This window comes from Canis aureus, unplaced genomic scaffold (assembly GCF_053574225.1).
Source record: "Canis aureus isolate CA01 unplaced genomic scaffold, VMU_Caureus_v.1.0 NW_027326412.1_RagTag, whole genome shotgun sequence".
NCBI lineage: Eukaryota > Metazoa > Chordata > Mammalia > Carnivora > Canidae > Canis > Canis aureus.
The window spans coordinates 709,118-728,174 of NW_027554413.1; the positions used below are offsets into that span (position 1 = coordinate 709,118).

General features: G+C 37.6%; 1 protein-coding gene across 3 annotated transcripts in view; it reads left to right on the forward strand.

Moving 5' to 3' along the window:
- LOC144309480 (ankyrin repeat domain-containing protein 26-like) overlaps window positions 1-16,132 on the forward strand; it is a 61,482-nt gene extending 45,350 nt beyond the window's left edge. The window contains exons 10-15 of one of the 3 annotated variants that reach the window (XM_077890572.1): window positions 1,939-1,993; window positions 2,109-2,290; window positions 8,772-8,995; window positions 13,639-13,762; window positions 15,526-15,559; window positions 15,947-16,084. In XM_077890572.1, the coding sequence (XP_077746698.1) occupies window positions 1,939-1,993; window positions 2,109-2,290; window positions 8,772-8,995; window positions 13,639-13,762; window positions 15,526-15,546 (606 nt within the window). In that variant the 3' untranslated portion in view covers window positions 15,547-15,559; window positions 15,947-16,084. Of the gene's footprint in view, window positions 1-1,938; window positions 1,994-2,108; window positions 2,291-8,771; window positions 8,996-13,638; window positions 13,810-15,525; window positions 15,560-15,946 lie in introns of all 3 variants that reach the window. The other 2 variants (XM_077890569.1, XM_077890570.1) reach the window with 2 other exon arrangements.
- The last annotated feature ends 2,925 nt before the right edge of the window (window positions 16,133-19,057 follow it).

The window sequence follows — 19,057 nt, forward strand, 5'->3', positions numbered from 1 at the left end:
GAATCATTACCCCACAAGCCTTATTATTTTTCTCACATTCCTGGAAGGAGCTGATGTTAGATAATCATTTGTCCTTAGCATTTTGACAAACAAAAGCAACTTAAACTGTTTGTAATGCCAACTTGCCCAAATAAATACTACTAGAAACTAAATTTTAATATTTTCTCTTATAAGAGATCGTCATGCAATTATAAATCATTCAAACACATTTGAAAAATTTTAAATATAATAAAATAATTAATTTTTTAAAATATTGTATTCATTTATTCATGAGAGAGTCAGAGACAGAGGCAGAGGGAGGAGAAGCAGGCTCCATGTAGGGAGCCTGATGTGGGACTCTGGGATCACACCCTGAGCCGAAGGCAGATGCTCAACCACTGAGCCACACAGGCGTCCCAATAATGACATTTCTTATTGTTAGTTTTTTTAAAAGATTTTATTTATTTAGTCATAGAGACAGAGAGAGAGGCAGAGACACAGGCAGAGGGAGAAGCAGGCATCATACAGAGAGCCTGATGTGGGACTCGATCCAGGGTCCCCAGGATCCCGCGCTGGGCTGCAGGCGGTGCTAAACCGCTGCGCCACCGGGGCTGCCCTTATTGTTAGTTTTTTTAATTTAAATTACCTAGGGATAGATTTTTATTTTAAGACATTTTGGTAAAGAAAGTATTAAAAAAAAATTTTTTTTTAAGATTTTTTTATTTATTCATGATAGACATAGGGAGAGAGAGGCAGAGACACAGGCAGAGGGAGAAGCAGGCTCCATGCAGGGAGCCTGACATGGGACTCGATCCCTGGTCTCCAGGAATCCCACCCTGGGCCAAAGGCAGGCGCTAAACCACTGAGCTACCCAGGGATCCCCTTTTTAAAATTTTTAAATTCAAATTAATTAACATATAGCGTATTATTAGTTTCAGAGGTAGAATTCAGTGATCCATCAGTTGCATACATCATCTAGTGCTTATTACTTCAAGAGCCCTCCTTAATTACCATCACCCAATTACCCCATTGCCCCAACCCTCTCCCCTCCAACAACCCTCAGTTTATTTCCTATGATTAAGAGTCTCTTACGGTTTGTCTCTCTCTCTGATTTTTATCTTATTTTTCCCTCTCTTCCGCTATGCACCTCCGTTTTGTTTCTTAAATTCCACATAGGATTGAAATCATATGGTATTTGTCTTTCTCTAACTTATTTCACTTAGTATAATACTCTTAAGTCCCATCTATGTTATTGCAAATGGCAAGATTTCATTCTTTAGGATGGCTGAGTAATATTCCATTGTATTTATACACACTGCATCTTCTTTATCCATTCATCTGTCAGTGGGCATCGGGCTTTTCTGTAGTTTGGCTATTGTGGTCATTGCTGCTTTAAACGTTGGGGTGCTGGTGCCCTTTCAAATCACTATGTTTGTATCTTTTGGATAAATACTGAGTACTGCGATTGCTGGGTCATAGGTTAGCTCTATTTTTTTCCCTAAATTTTTATTTATTTATGATAGTCACAGAGAGAGAGAGGGAGAGAGAGGCAGAGACATAGGCAGAGGGAGAAGCAGGCTCCATGCACCGGGAGCCCGACGTGGGATTCGATCCAGGGTCTCCAGGATCGCGCCCTAGGCCAAAGGCAGGCGCTAAACCGCTGCGCCACCCAGGGATCCCGGATAGCTCTATTTTTATTTAACTTTTTGAGGAAGACTTTGTATAATAATCAGGGGTAAGAAAAGTAACATTTTGGGACTATTAAATCTCTTATAATCTTCACCCCATGAGAAAATGTAGGTTAGTAAATGGCGGAACTGAGATTTGAATCTGTATTTGAATGATCTCCAAAACCTGTGTTCTTTTTGTAATGGTGTTCATTTGGTAATGGTGAATATTACAATTATTTTTACGAAATGTGATACTTGTAATCCTGAAAACTATCAATTTTTTTTCTAGACTGTCCCGAAACTAAACTTAAGAAAGCAAATGGCTGCTTTTCTGCGACCCAAGAGTAAGCTATTTGAAGATTTGTGTTTTTCACGGAGTTTTGTCCATTTTTGTGTTATTTAGTAATTCAAAGTTACAGATATCTTCATGTACTCTTTACTTTGTTTTTCACTAAATAGAAGCAAAATGTGGTCTTGTGAGCCAAGAAGATAGACCTTTATTTGCTGACAACAATTTTGCAAGGGAAGATAAGACTGAAACTCTCTGTAAACCATCCGTCAATGTCTCTGACTATTCTCCTCTTGCTTTTGTATCACCCGAAACTCCTCAAACGTCTTCAGCAATGCTTGGTGTTACAAAGGTAAGTTGTTTTGAACTTTGTCCCCCATGTTTTTTCACATACTATCCTCTTGATATCCTTATAATGAAAAGAATCTTAGGGAGAAATGGAAGCCCTCAAGAATATAAGAGAAAACAGTGTAATAACAACAGAGAAGTAAGTACTGGGTTGAGATTTATTACGGTTGGTGGGAATAAACAAATCTTAGGTGTGCCATTATGGAGGGAAAGAATTAGAAAGCAACTGGATAGAATAGCTAGATGGATGTGAAGATGAGGGGAGGGGTTGTGGGGTAAGAATTCATTTAATAAGGATGAGATGAATGTAAAGATAAGAGAGTTTAGAGAGATTATTATTAAAAACACAGCAGTAGTGAGGCTAAGGTAGAACAGATGCTGTATATTATAAAATGCGGTAGAAATTATTTTAAATGCAAGTTAATAAAAGGCAATACAAAACATGCTCAGATTCTTCAGAATGACAGCTGGTTTTTATGAAGAACTGGGAGGAAATTTTACCCTTTTAAGTTTAATAAAGTATGATAGCCTATATTTAATTTAGCAAGAGTTGTGTTTATACATAGTACAAAGTGAAGTCTGTTTTAAGCCATAATCAGATTTATTATGAGTTTTGAACTTTGGCTGTTGTCTTTCTTGTGGTTTCTAATTAAACTTACTGTGTGGTATAATCTTGGTCGACTTTATATCTTTTGAGAATAGAGAGGACGTAAATAAACATTTTAGTTTTTTCATTAATTAAAACTGAATTTTTTTCTTAGGTAAGTGAGGTTCTTAATCTCTATCCATTAAATGAAAAAAATAAATTTTAAGCTGCAAGATTCTTAAAAAATATAAAAACTATTTTCTGGATTCTGATGCATCTTTTTTTAAATATAAGCTTAGAATAGAGACACATGTCAAATGAATAAACTCATGATTTATCATTTTTTTATAAGATGATTTATCATTATAGAATCGTAAGGAAGGAAAAGTTGCCCGTAGAGTATACAATATTATTTGTAGAAGGATGACCTTTACTTTCTCAAAGATCTCCAACAGTGGATACATTTTACGTTATCTCGGGAAACTTTAGTCTTCATAGTTGTTATATTTTGTATTTTGTATTTTTTAATTTTGTATTTTATTTGTAATTTTTTATTGGAATTCAGTTTGTTAACATATACCATAACACCCAGTGCTCATCCTGCCAAGTGACTCCCTCAGTGCCCATAACCCACTCACCCCAACCCCCTGCCCGCTTCCCCTTGCACTACACCTTGGTCATTTCCCAGGGTGAGGTGTCTCTCATGTTTTGTCACTCTCACTGATATTTTCACTCAATTTCTCTATTTCCCTTTATTCCCTTTCACTAATTTTTATATTCCCCAAATGAATGAGACCATGTAATGTTTGTCCTTTAAAGACTGACACATTTCACTCAGCATAATACCGTCCAGGTCCCTCCACCTCAAAGCAAATGGTGGGTATTTGTCGTTTCTAATGGCTGAGTAATATTCCATTGTATACATAGACCACATCTTCTTTATCCATTCATCTTTCGATGGACACCGAGGCTCCTTCCACAGTTAGTCTATTGTGAACATTGCTGCAAGAAACATCGGGGTGCGGGTGTCCTGGCATTTCACTGCATCTGTATCTTTGGGGTAATCCCCAGCAGTGCAATTGCTGGGTCGTAGGACAGATCTATTGTTAACTCTTTGAGGAACCTCCACACAGTTCTCCAGAGTGGCTGTGCCAGTTCCCACTCCCAGCAACAGTGCAAGAGGGTTCCCCTTTCTCCACATCCTCTCCAACATTTGTTGTTTCCTGCCTTGTTAATTTTGCCCATTCTCACTGGTGGGAGGTGGTATCCCATTGTGGTTTTGATTTGTACTTCCCTGGTGGCCAGTGATGCAGAGCATTTTCTCATGTGCTTGTTGGCCATGTCTATGTCTTCCTCTGTGAAATTTCTGTCCATGTCTTTTGCCCATAGCATGATTGGATTGTTGTTTCTTTGAGTTTACTAAGTTCTTTATAGATCTTGGATACTAGCCCTTTATCTGATAGGTCATTTGCAAATACCTTCTCCCATTCTGTAGGTTGCCTTTTAGTTATGTTGACTGTTTCTTTTGCTGTGCAGAAGCTTCTTACCTTGATGAAGTCCCAATAATTCACTTTTGCTTTGCTTTCTCTTCCCTTCAGGGATGTATCTTGCAAGAAGTTGCTGTGGCCAAGTTCAAAAAGGGTGTTGCCTGTGTTCTCCTCTAGGATTCTGATGGATTCCTGTCTCACATTCAGATCTTTCATCCATTTTGAGTTTTTCTTTGTGTATGGCATAAGAGAATGGTCCAGTTTCATTCTTCTGCATGTGGCTGTCCAATTTTCCCAGCACCATTTATTGAAGAGACTGTCTTTTTTCCAGTGGATAGTCTTTCCTGCTTTGCCGACTATTATTTGAGCATAGAGTTGAGGGCCCACTTCTGGATTCTCCATTCTGTTTCCATTGATCTATGTGTCTGTTTTTGTGCCAGTACCTCACTGTCTTGATGACCACAGCTTTGTAGTACAACCTGAAATCTGGCATTGTGATGCCCCCAGCTATGGTTTTCTTTTTTAATATTCCCCTAGCTATTTGGGGTCTTTTCTGATTCCACAGAGATCTTAAGATGATTTGTTCCAACTTTCTGAAGAAAGTCCATAGTATGTTGATAGGGATTGCATTAAGTGTGTAAATTGCCCTGGGTACCATTGACATTTTCCCAATATTCATTCTGCCAATCCATGAGCATGGTATATGTTTCCATCTCTTTGTGTCTTCCTCAATTTCCTTCAGAAGTGTTCTGTAGTTTTGAGGGTAGAAACCCTTTACCTCTTTGGTTATGTATATTCCTTGTTACCTTATGCTTTTGGGTGCAATTGTAATTGGGATTGACTCCTTCATTTCTCTTTCTTCAGTCTCATTGTTAGTGTATAGAAATGCCACTGTTTTCTGGGCATTGATTTTGTATCCTGCCACACTGCCAAATGGCTGTGAGTTCTAGCAGTCTTGGGGTGGAGTCTCTTGGGTTTTCTAGCTGCATTATGATGTCATCTGCAAAGAGGGAGAGTTTGACTTCCTCTTTGCCACTTTGAATGCCTTTTATTTCTTTTTGTTGCCTGATTGCCGAGGCTAGGACTTCTGGTACTATGTTGAATAGCAATGGTGAGAGTGGACATCCCTGTCTTGTTCCTGATCTTAGGGGATAGGCTACCAGTGTTTCCCCATTGAGAACGATATTTTCGTAGATGGCTTTTAAGATGCTGAGGAATGTTCCCTCTATCCCTACACTCTGAAGAGTTTTGATCAGGAATGGATGTTGTATTTTGTCAAATGCTTTCTCTGCATCTATTGGGAGGATCATGTGGTTCTTGGTTCTTTCTCTTGCTGATATGATGAATCACATTGATTGCTTTACAAGTGTTGAAGCAGCCTTGCATCCCGGGGATAAATCCCACTGGGTCATGGTGAATCATCTTCTTAATGTATTGTCGGATCCTGTTGGCTAGTATCTTGTTGAGAATTTTTGCGTCCGTGTTCATCAGGGTATTGGTCTATAATTCTCCTTTTTGGTGGGGTCTGTGTCTGGTTTTGCAATTAAGGTGATGCTGGCCTCATAGAACGACTTTGGAAGTACTCCATCCCTTTCTATCTTTCATAACAGCTTTAGTGGAATAGGTATGGTTTGTTCTTTAAACGTTTGATAGAATTCCCCTGGGAAGCCATCTGGCCCCGGACTTTTGTGTCTTGGTAGGTTTTTGATGACTGCTTCAGTTTCGTCCCTGGTTATTGGCCTGTTCAGGTTTTCTATGTCTTCCTGTTGCAGTTTTGTAGTTTGTGGTTTTCCAGGAATGCACCCATTTCTTCTCGATTGCCTAATTTATTGGCGTAAAGCTGCTCATACTAAGTTTTCAAAATCGTTTGTATTTCCTTGGTGTTGGTGGTGATCCCTCCCTCTCGTTCATGATTTTATTAATTTGGGTCTTCTCTCTCTTCTTTTTAATAAGTTTGGCTAATAGTTTATCTGTCTTATTAATTCTTTCAAAGAACCAACTCCTGGTTTTTGTTGATCTGTTCCACAGTTCTTCTGGTCTCTATCTCATTGAGTTCTGCTCGAATCTTTATTAATTGTCTTCTGCTGGTTGAAGGTTTCCGTTGCTGTTCCTTCTCCAGCTCCTTTAGGTGCAAGGTTAGCTTTTGCATTGAGTTCTTTCCAGTTTGGGGACGGATGCTGGTCTTGCGATGTATTTCCCCCTCAGGACTGCTTTTGCTGTTCCCAAAGATTTTGAACGGTTGTATCTTCATTCTCATTAGTTTCCAGGAATCTTTTTAATTCTTCTCTAATTTTCTGGTTGACCCTTTAATCGTTTAGCAGGATGGTGTTAACCTCCACGTGTTTGAAATCCTTCCATATTTCTTCTTGTGGTTTAGTTCTAGTTTCAAAGCATTATGGTCTGAAAATATGTAGGGGACAATCCCAATCTTTTGGTATCGTTTAAGACCTGATTTGTGACCCAGTATGTGGCCTATTCTGGAGAAAGTTCCATGTGCACTTGAGAAGAATGTGTATTCAGTTGCGTCTGGTTGTAAATTTCTGTAAATATCTGTGAAATCCATCTGGTCCAGTGTATCATTTAAAGCGCTTGTTTCTTTGGAGATGTTGTACTTAGGAGACCTATCGAGTGTCGAAAGCACTAGATTGAAGTCACCAAGTATATGTGTATTATTATCTAAGTATGTCCTAACATTGGTTATTAATTGTTATACTTGGCAGTTCCTGCATTTGGGGCATACATATTCATGATTGTTAGGTCGTCTTTTTGGAGAGATCCTTTAGTATGATAGAGTGTCCCTCTTCATCTCCTACTACCTTCTTGGGATAAAGTTTAACAGACTCCTTTTTTTCTTTTAGGATTTATTTATTTACTTACTTACTTATTTATTTACTTATTTATTTGAGTGTGTGAGCAGGGTGAAGGGGGTAGAGGGAGAGAGAAAGGGAGAGAAGCAAACTCCCCAGTGAGGGTGGAGCCTGAAGCGGAGCTCAATCCCATGATCAGGAGATCATGAACTGAACTGCAATCAAGAGATGGAGGCCCAACTAACTGTGCCACTCAGGCATCTCCTCTACATTAAAAAAAAAAAAAAATTTTTTTTTTTTTTTTTTTTTTTTAGATTTTATTTGACACCAAGAGAGAGAACACAAATGGGAGCAGGTGTGGAAGGGAAAGGGAGAAGCACACTCCTGGCGGAGCACGAAGCCTGATGCACGGGTCTTGATCCTAGATCCCGGGGATCATGACCTGAGCCAAAGGCAGATGTTTAACTGACTGAGCCACCCAGGTGTCCACGTGTGTGTGTGTGTGTGTGTGTGTGTGTGTGTATACACATATATGTGTTTGTTTAATCATCATTCTCAGGTGTTTTTGTTGAATCAAACCTTTACATTTTGTTTAATAAAGGATGATATATTTTGACACATACGACTTTTATCATGTAGGTAGCATAGATTTTCAGCAAACCTTCAGTATTTGACTCTAAGGGAGAAAACTGATGTTTGAGGTGAAAAATAAAATCTAGAGATATCCTCCTTTAAAATAAAAATTAGCTAAGCGCCTCATCCCCAATTAAGGTATTAAATTACTGTGCCAAAGTCACACTTTTAGCATAGCTGATTAATAAACTTGTTGGGTCATTTATTTGATTCAGCATCAAGGAATTGTATCATCTCTTTGATGCTAGGTAATGCCACTTTAGGAACTTTGGACAAATCATGTAATCTTTTTTGGTTTTATTCCCATTATCAATAGAAAATGGGATTAAAGTTGATAATTATTTTTATACCCTCTAGCTATAAAATTTTATGGTTATGGAATGTGAAATTTGGGGAGCATTACTCATTTCCCAAAATTCGACACTAATATCAGTTTTGCTCCTTTTATGTTGTGGTGAACTTTGGTTCACATATTTTAATGAACACTGTGACTTTTTTGATAGCTCTGGGATCCAAATGAAAAAAGAATTATAAAAGGCAGTTGGGGAAAGAATAGCTCAGTGCAGAAATGGAAAGCTTCCTCTTTGTTCCTGGAGCATCACAATGTCACATCCTTTGAATCTGTCGGTGTAAGCAAAATCCAGATGGTAAAGACGGAAGAGGACAGATTTTTGTGTCTTTTTATTTCTTTGTATCTGCTGGTCAGATGGGGTGAAGTTGGGAATGTTAGGTAACAAAGTGTAGATATGAACACAAAATTAAGAAAGCCCTTTTTGGAATTCTGGAAAATTATGTTGTTCTATTCCAACAGAAATGAAGCAGAATTTCCAAAAATTACAATTACACGTAATGATAAAGTTCAGTGCAAGATAGTTTTATTGATTAAAATTACATTAAAGAGTCAAATGATACAATTAATGAAAAAAGTTCTTTTTAATGAATGAAGTTGTAACTATCAAATTTCCATTCAAGACTGGAAAAGAAAGGAAGCAGCACACGAGTAATAAAATGGAAGGAGCAGAAAACATATATGATGCTGCTGCTGCTGCTGCTGCTGCTCCTGCTCTTGGTACTGCTCTTGCTGTTGCTGCTGCTGCTGCTGCTGCTGCTCCTGCTGCTGGACTAATTCAACAAAGAAAGACTGGAAAAACTGATAACCACCTGTTTCCTACCACGCAGAATGAAGATTCTGATAGGTAAGCCTATAGCAATATTTAAACAGTAGATAATTATTATTTTTCTATAAAACAAATTCTGTTTGGAGCTAATGTTCATGTTTAACACATTTTATATTTTTAGTAGAGATATTCCACCCAGGGTGCTAAACAGAAAGAGGCAAAGACCAGTAAGGTATCAAATTGTTTTGCAGGCATAGTGATAAATATTTAACTAAAAAAAAAAATAACCTAGGTTAGCAAATGTAAGGAAAAAGTCATTCTCATACACTGTTGTTAGGTGAAAATTGTCAGATCCGTTGCACCTGAGTGGCTAAGTGGTTGAACGTCTGCCTTTGGCTCAGGTTGTGATCTCGGGGTCGTGGGATCGAGTCCTGCATCAGGCTTCCCATGAGGAGCCTGCTTCTCCATCTGCCCATGTCTCTGCCTCACTCTGTGTCTCTCCTGAATAAATAAATAAAAATCTTTAAAAGCGAGAGAGAGGAAGAAAATTGACAAATCCTTTCTGAAGAGTGATGTAGCAGTGCATTTCAAATTTCATATATGCTGTCCCTATATCCCAACGGCTTCATTGCCAGGAGTAGATCCTATAGGAAAACATGACTTGTGTCAACACTTAGACACACATATTCTAAGAACATTTATTATATATTATTATATTTATAAAATATGACAGATATATTAAGAATACTTACATAAACATGTTACATATATATGTTAAGATGATCTATCAAAAACTTGGAGGGAGTCTAACTCTCCATCCATAAGGAAGTAAGTTTTCACACCTATAAAATAATGCAGCATGTAACTATCTGAGAAAATGAATTTAGGTCTGCAGGGTTTTGATTGTTTAACAAATTTAAAATTTTTAATTTTTATTTTTATTTATTCATGAGAGACAGAGAGAGAGAGAGAGAGAGAGAGAGAGGCAGGCAGAGACACAGGCAGAGGGAGAAGCAGGCTCCATGCAGGGAGCCTGATGTGGGACTCGATCCTTGGACTCCAGGATCACACCCTGGACTGGAGGCAGGCGCTAAACTGCTGAGCCACCCAGGGATCCCCCAAAGTATATTTAAAGTGTTTGGTTTGATGTCTTACAATAACTTTAGAATACTTTTAATATCTGCTGAGTTGCAAAGGGAAGTTACCTGCTACACTGGCACTCTACCTTATTACCAACAAAACTGCTAATTATTAGGTTTTTGGTTTTGGTTCCCAATGCACGAGTGCTCAAATGTTGGACTCTCAAATTGATCTGAATATTATTACGAAGAGATTTCACGTGGCAACTTGTCCCATATTCTGTATAAACATTTGATCCCTATGCTATAAACCAAGAGGTTGTTAATGCAGTGAATCTTCTTTTTCAGGCACTTTGCATACAGGCTATTATTTTTCCTTTAAAAATGTTTTTAAGATTATTTATTTGAGAGAGAGAGTGTGTGAGTGCAGGGAGCGGCAGAGGCAGAGGGAGAAGCGGGGAGCCTGAAGTGGGGCTGATCCCGGGACTCCAGGGTTATGATCTGAGCCGAAGGCAGACGCTTTACCGACTGAGCCAACCAGGCGCCCCTTATTCTTCCATTTTAAAGAGCATATATTTCAACATGCACCACATCAAATTTTTCAATAGTGACTTCATATTATATAATCTTCGAAAATTCACTTTCCATTAATTCTAAACACAGTGGATCTATTAAAACATAAGTCAGATTATGTCCTCCTCTGCTCAAAACCTAATGGCCTCCCATTCACTCAAGTTCTTTCTAATAGCTACAAGGCCTTATGTGACTTGTTCATCTCGGGTCCCTCCCTATCCTTTCCTCCCTCTGTCTCTCTGATTTGAACTACTTTCTATCCCTTTCCTTCTGTTCAGCCACACTTGAATTTCTCACTATTCTTACCCCCCACCCTCATTATAAACACTTCAGGCATACCTCTGTACTTGTTATAAACTCTCTGTGGAGTGCTTTTCTCTCAGGTATCCTCATGGCTTACTCCTTGCTCCCTCTTTTTCTCCCTGGTTTTTGCTTCAAGGTCACTTTCTCAGCAAGGCCCTTCTTGGTTTATCCTGACTAGTATTTCGACCACCCCTTTTGCTACAACACATTGAAATTTGATTTCTCTGCTTTAGTTTTTCTCCTCTCATACTGTGTAGTTTATTGTTACTATGTTTACTATCCTCGTGAGTAGGGTTTTTTCTGTTTATGGCCGTGTCCTCAGTGCTTAGAGAACATTCTAGCATATATAGTGCTATTCAATAAATGTTTGTTGAGTGAATGGAGTTTAACTAAACCGTGTGTATTGTTTTTAACATAATACCAATTCTCACTTAAACAGAAAGAACGGTTGGCATGGGTCCATTCTGACAATTTAACCTGTCCGTTATCTGCATTTTGTGGATTATTTGGGCCTAATCTTGTGGTTACTTGCTACTTATTCTTTTACTGGTATTTATGTTAGTTTTAATTATAGTAGAATGGAACAAAGGAAGAGCAAACTTCATTTATGTTTCATTAAGGAAAATGAAATATGGTGGTAAATTATTATAGGACTTTAAACATTTTTGCCAGAGGATATGAGCCCTCAATATCTGAAATATAAAGGTGAAGTCGGAATTTACTGCTGACTAATAAGAGGGAGCTATGCTGGCCACTTACAGTCTTTTCTGACAGAGTAGTCTTCGCTTTCTATATACAGTTTCAGGAAAAGTGGAGTTTAAGACTTGGGAGACTTTCAGAGAATTAAGTGGTTTGTCATCATCTGAAGCCACCATGGTAATTTGGGTAAGACTGTTGTTGATTGGTTGGCATTCAAGGCATGCGTATTGGAGTGATTTTGTCCCACATTGGCTATACTTCATGAGGGAGAAGCTGACATTGGTTGGCTAGTGAGTGAGGACAGATGGCATTGATCATTACAAACATTTAAAACTGGTTCTGATGGGTTCTCGTTACCATGGCTGCATGTTAGCATTCCCCCGCCAACATAACTTTGAGGTGTCTTTAACCAGTTGTTTTCTATTTAAAAGTTGCTTCTATTAACTGTTTTCAAAATGAAAGCTATTTCGTATCCATAATTACAGATTTACTTCTGAAATTTGGGTCGAGAAGAATTGTTTAATAATTGCTTTCAGGAAGATCCATCTTTTTTGGATGTTTAATTTAACTAGAAGAGTTATCTGTATGGCAGTTTTAAAACAGTAATTGCTGGTTTTGTTTTTGTTTTCAGTGCCCTAAAGTTATTCAACCGATAATCTCCTATGGGAAAATTCAGTCTTTTTGTAAATTTACATAGCTATATGCTCATAATATTTTCTTGCATGCATTTAGTCCATGAAAAAATATATATAATTTTCTGTTGGTAAATCTAGCTTTTTGTATTAGGATTAGATACTAGGCTAAAAGTATGCACAAGTTACCAAAACATTTTCTTTTTCTTTGTCCCTTTAAAATTATTTTTAAAAATGTATTTATTTGAGAGAGAGAGAGAGAGAGAGAGAGAGAGAGAGAGAAAGAAAGAAAGAAAGAAAGAAAGAAAGAAAGAAAGAAAGAAAAAGAAAGAGCAAGTGGGGAGAGAGAGAAAGAGATGGAGAGAGGATCTCAAGCAGACCTGGGGGTGATTCCACAACCTTGAGATCATGACCTGAGCCAAAACCAAGTCAGACACTTAAACTGACTAAGCCCTTCCAGCTATTCATTAAACTTCTCATTTTGTTTATGTAGTGTATTCCTCATTTTATTGAATTAACTGTTTTTTAAAGATTTTATTCATTTATTTTAGCGAGAGAAAGTGTGTGAGCTAGGGGGGAATAGCAGAGGGAGAGGGACACTGTGCTGAGTGTAAGCCTGATGCAGGGCTCAATCTCATGACCCTGAGATCATAGCCTGAGATGAAATCAAGCGTCAGACACTTAATTGCCTGACCCACCCAGGCACCCCTGAATTGGCTTTTTGTGTTTTCTGGTAGCTCCTTGAATTTCCTTAAGACTGAGATTTTGAAATCTTTCTTGGATAAATTACAGATCTCCATGTGTCTGAGATTGATTACAGGAAGATTATTGTAATCCTTTGTTGGTGTCATATTTCCTTGATTTTGTCATATCCTTTTGCATTGCTGTCTTTGCCTTTGAAGTAGCAGTCACCTCCTCCAGTCTTTAATGACTACCGCTCCCATGTGTCCAAACCTGATTGTTTTGCTCTGGTGATGTGCTAGAACTTCTCTATAGGAAAGCTGGTTTTCCACGAAGACTCTCTACCCCCATGGGTGATTATCTAAGTGTTTTCCAGGGGCTCCCAGATGGTGGCTGTGAGGGTGAGGGTGGCGCCAATTTATGGGCTTTTGCCGGATCCACAGCTGGGTGTGTAGTGCGTATGCCTGTTACCCGATGCATGGGCAGATGAGACTTTTCCCCCGTGCCTTGGTGAATGGCACTTGATTCCACAGGTCCTACACAGGCAGTTTTGTCCCCACAAATGACATTGTATCATAATTGTATATGTGTATTTCCTTGCATATGGTTGCACTTCATAACTGTTCTATGAATTAATAAATGAATTCAGATGGGTAACAGATGTTTACAAAAAATTTTTTTTATTCCTTACCAGTAAAATTGTTAGAAAATATTGGCTTTCTAATGGATATTTTAACTGGATTTTTGTTTTAAGTAATGATCCTGGTTTGTCTATCATGGAAATAAAGAAAGATAAAAATGTAAAGTGGGCATCAAAAGCATCTGTGATTACACCAGGCTTTGAGGAGGCCGATTCCCTAACTGGTAGTCTACTACGAGTGAGTAATGACAACAGTCTAAGTAAAATGGATCAGGATGAAAGAAGGTAAAATCCCATAAATTCTTTATTTCCCTCTGAAGGAACGTTAACTATGATTATTATATAAGTAAAACACTGTAATATAGTGTCGTACAGGCTGAGGGAAGAAATACTCAAGTATATCAAAAACACCACTTGAAAGGTTAGGATGAGGAGGAGTGACTTTTTTTTTTTAAGATTTCATGTATTTATTTGTGAGAGACAGAGAGAGAGAGGCAGAGACATAGGCAGAGGGCGAAGCAGGTTCCCTGTGGAGAGCCCAAAGCAGAACTCGATCCCAGGACCCCCAGATTAGGATATGAGTTTTGTGGTAAGAGGTTGTTTATTTAGAATCAGTTCCACCGTGCAGTATTCTCATATAATTGAATATTCAGATACTTTCCTTCATCGATTGAAAAAAAAATATATATATATATAAAATAGTAAATATACAGACACATAGGCGATTCTGAATAGAACTAATCATTTCTTGATAGGTTTTAAGGTATTCAGTACCTTTGACAGTATCATGAATAGCTATGATTTTGTGAGGGGCTTTGGAGTATCTGATTATATTAAGTTAATATTTGTTTAGGTTCTGGGGAAAGGGGAATGGTTTTGTTTATTTACAATATGTTTATTTACAATTGAAAAACTATTCATCTATCATAGATTATTACTTTTGGATTATAAAGTTCTAAATTACAAGAGCCACAGTTACTGTACCAGCAGCGTCATTGACACATATTGTGTGCTTCATGAGTAATTGTTGAATCCATGAATGAACATTTGAATGAGTAAAGGAATGCCCATTAATGAACTTCTTTAGACGAATTAAATCTTTAGTTTATTGAAAGTAGATTTTCAATACTGCCTAGGTATGAAGTGTTTTAATTAAAAAATGTGTGTGGGATGCCGGGGTCGCACAGCAGTTGAGTGTCTTGCCTTGGGCTCAGGGCGTGATCCTGGGGTCCGACACCAGGCTCCTTGTGGGGGAACCTGTTTCTCCCTCTGTATGTCTCTGCCTGTCTCTCTCTGTGTGTCTCTCTAGTGAAGGAATAAATAAATAAAATCTTTTAAAAAAATAAAAAATTAAAAATGTATGTAAGATTCAGAAATTATTTCTAGAATAATTATAGCTAGAAATGGAATAATACTATAGATTCAATTGGTATCACATTACTTAGAAATACTTAACTTACTTTTACCACATATTTTAAAACACATGTTTGGAAGGGACATTTCCTGGACTTGAGTTCTGGGTGGTCTGCTCCTACCAGGTGTATGGGCTTGGGGAAGTTCCTTAGAATTTCTGTGCCTCATTTGCTTCCTGTGAAAAGATACCCAGTATAATTGCCTACTTCATACGGTTTGTGTAAGGCCTAAAACCCCTTTAGGATATGTAAACTGTCCCAAATAATGCATAGTAGTTGCACAGTAAAACTTCAAAACACTAATATCACGATTATTTAAAAAGGGCTTATGTCATTAAAAAAACAGTTTGCACTTTCCAAATTGATTTAGTGAAAACTTGTTTTTATTGAAAATGACAACAAAAAATGTGGTATATTTACCCCTATCAAATAATGTAAGTAACATTATGATTTTCCTTTACTTTTGCAATTTTGATCTAAATTTAATACTTTGTTAATATTGCTATTAATATTGCTTAGATATGCTTTAAATATTCTTTGTATTTTAAGTATTTAATATTTTCCTGAAAAGAATCCTTCCTCTTTTTAGACCTGCAAAGAAAACATCTAAGGAAAAGAACAAGGTAGACAAACAAACAAAATATATAATTCTATTTCATTTATGATATATTTTTATTATATTATAATTCTATTTCATTCATGATATATTTTTATTATATTATGTTGATATTTCATATTTATCAGAAACATTATTCCGTGGTAAAAAAAATTACTTTATGAAACGCATAGTGAAAAAATGAAAATTTTCCTTTGTTGTATAGACATCTGCTGTGAAAAAATTATTCAGAAACACCAATTATTGATAAAGGTCTTTTTGATAAAAATCAGTTCTTTTAAAAAGTACCTATGTTTTTGCTTTTATAAAAAGATGGATATTTATCATCTTTCTACACTTAGTATATTTTATAAATATTTGGATGACATTTTGAAATAGTATTATTTATTTGTAGGTCAAAAAGCAAGTGAATTCTGCGGAGCATCTTGATGACGAGCATCTTGATGACTTAACTCAGTCATCTGAAACAGCTTCAGAGGATTGCAAGTTGCAATACTCTGATTATAAGAGTTCCCTGTTGCTCATTGAACTTGGCATGGATTGTAAAGGTAGGGCCGTCGTATAAATATAAAGCCTTTTTCTGTATATATGGTTGTAGTAATATGTGCACATCTCGTCTAGCGCTGCGCCACACAACACTGAGGAGTTATAGAGCTACTCATCTCAGAAGTATGTTTTATATTAAAATAGAGAACTATTGAATACTCTCAGCCAAAGAACTATAATTTCCAGGGATCCCTGGGTGGCGCAGCGGTTTGGCGCCTGCCTTTGGCCCAGGGCGCGATCCTGGAGACCCGGATCGAATCCCACGTCAGGCTCCCGGTGCATGGAGCCTGCTTCTCCTTCTGCCTATGTCTCTGCCTCTCTCTCTCTCTCTCTCTCTGTGTGTGACTATCATAAATAAATAAAAATTAAAAAAAAAAAGAACTATAATTTCCATTATGGTTGTCCACGTGGGAATGGCACACTTGATGTGTTTGTGAACTCTGCTTCTCTTCTGTGTCTTCACCCAAGGTCAGGTTACCATTATTTTTCTCCTAGATTACTGAGCTAACCTCAGGACTGTTTTCCCTGCCATTCCACCTCTCAGGATCTTGGTGTACACTGCAACCATAATTACTATACATTTTTAAAAATTTACATTTCATCACGTTACCCCCTTGCTTAAAGCTTAGCTATTACTACTTAATGCTATGAGGTGAAAGACCATAGGCCACTAGCTTCATCTTGTATGGTTTCATATCCATCTTTCCATCCATGTCTCAGCCACTGTCTTAGATGGTTTTTCATATAATAGAGGCTTTCTTTCTCCAACAGCCCTAGTTAGGTAAACTGCACGTGTATGAAGTATATAATTTGATAGTTTTGTCATATATATACACATGTGAAACCATAACTGTAATTTAGACAGTTAACATATCCATCACTCTTAGTCTCCTGTCTCTTCATATTGCCTTATTATGAAACTGCCAAATTGTTTTCTAAAGTCATTGTACTATTTTCTAAACCCACCAGCAGTGTGTGAGGGTTTCTAACTCCTCCATCTATATTTATCAGTACTTAGTATGATCAGTTTTTTAATCATAGCCATGGATGGGTATGGTGTATATATGTATACACACACACACACACATAAATACATATATATGTGTATAAATATATACATTTATGGTTGTAATATACATTTCCCTAATAACTGATAATGTTGAGCTTATTTAACATCTGTATATCTTCATTGAGCTGTCAAAATTTTTGTCATTTAAAAAGTTAGGTTTATTTCTCATTTGTCAAGTGTTGATAAATCTTTGTTTTTGTTTTTGATATCTTATTATTTTTTAAATTGGAGTTCAATTTGCCAACAGATAGCATAACACCCAGTGCTCATCCCATCAAGTGCCCCCCCTCAGTGCCCATCACCCAGTCACCCCAACCCCTCGCCCACCTCCCTTTCCACCATGCCGTGTTTGTTTCCGAGAATTAGGAGTCTCTCATGTTCTGTCACCGTCCCTGATATTTTCACTCATTTTCTCTCCTTTCCACTTTATTCCCTTTCACTATTTTTTATATTCCCCAAATGAATAAGACCATATAATGTTTGTCCTTCTCCGATTGACTTACTTCACTCAGCATAATACCCTGCAGTTCCATCCATGTCGAAGTAAATGGTAGGTATTTGTCATTTCTAGTGGCTGAGTAATAATCCATCATATACATAGACCACATCTTCTTTATCCTTTCATCTTTCGAAAGACACCAAGGCTCTTTCCACAGTTTGGCTACTATACATTGCTGCTATAAACATTGGGGTACAGGTGTCCCGGCATTTCACTGCATCTGGATCTTTGGGTAAATCCCCAGCAGTGCAGCTGCTGGGTCATAGGGTAGATCTATTTTTAAGTCTTAGAGGAATCTTCACACAGTTCTCCAGAGTGGCTGCACCAGTTCACATTCCCACCAACAGTGTAAGAGGGTTCCCTTTTCTCCGCATCCTCTCCAACATTTGTTGTTTCCTGTCTTGTTAATTTTCCCCATTCTTACTGGTGTGAGGTGGTATCTCATTGTGGTTGTTGTTTCTTTTTCCCTGATGGCCCCTGATTCGGAGCATTTCCTCATGTGCTTGTTGGCCGTGTCTATGTCTTCCTCTGTGAAAATTCTGTTGATGTCTTTTGCCCATTTCATGATTGGATTGTTTGTTTCTTTGCTGTTGAATTTACTAAGTTCTTTATAGATCTTGGATACTAGCCCTTTATCTGATAGGTCATTTGCCAATATCTTCTCCATTCTGGAGGCTGTCTTTTAGTTTTGTTGACTGTTTATTTTGCTGTTCATTTTTGCTTTGGTTTCTCTTGCCTTCATGGATGTATCTTGCAAGAAGTTGCTGTGGCCAAGTTCAAAAAGGGTGTTGCCTGTGTTCTCCTCTAGGATTCTGATGGATTCCTGTCTCACATTTAGATCTTTCATCCATTTTGAGTTTTTCTTTGTGTATAGTTTAAGAGAATGGTCTAGTTTCATTGTTATGCACGTGACTGTCCAGTTTTCCCAGCACCATTTATTGAAGAGACTTTTTTTCCAGTGGATAGTCTTTCCTGCTTTGTCGAATATAACTTGACCATAGAGTCGAGGGCCCATTTCTGGATTCTCTATTCTTTTTCATTTTCCTAGGTGTCTGTTTTTGTGCCAGTACCACACTGTCTTGATGATCACAGCTTTGTGGTACACCCTGAAATCTGGCACTTTGATGCCCCCAGCTCTGGTTTTCTTTTTTAATATTCCCCTGGCTATTCGGTGTCTTTTCTGATTCCATACAACTCTTCCGATGATTTGTTTCAACTCTCTGAAGAAAGTCCATGGTATTTTGATAGGGATTGCATTAAATGTATAAATTTCCCTGGGTACCATTGACATTTTCCCAATATTCATTCTTCCAATCCATGAGCATGGCATATTTTTCCATCTCTTTGTGTCTTCCTCAATTTCCTTCAGAAGTGTTCTATACTTTTGAGGG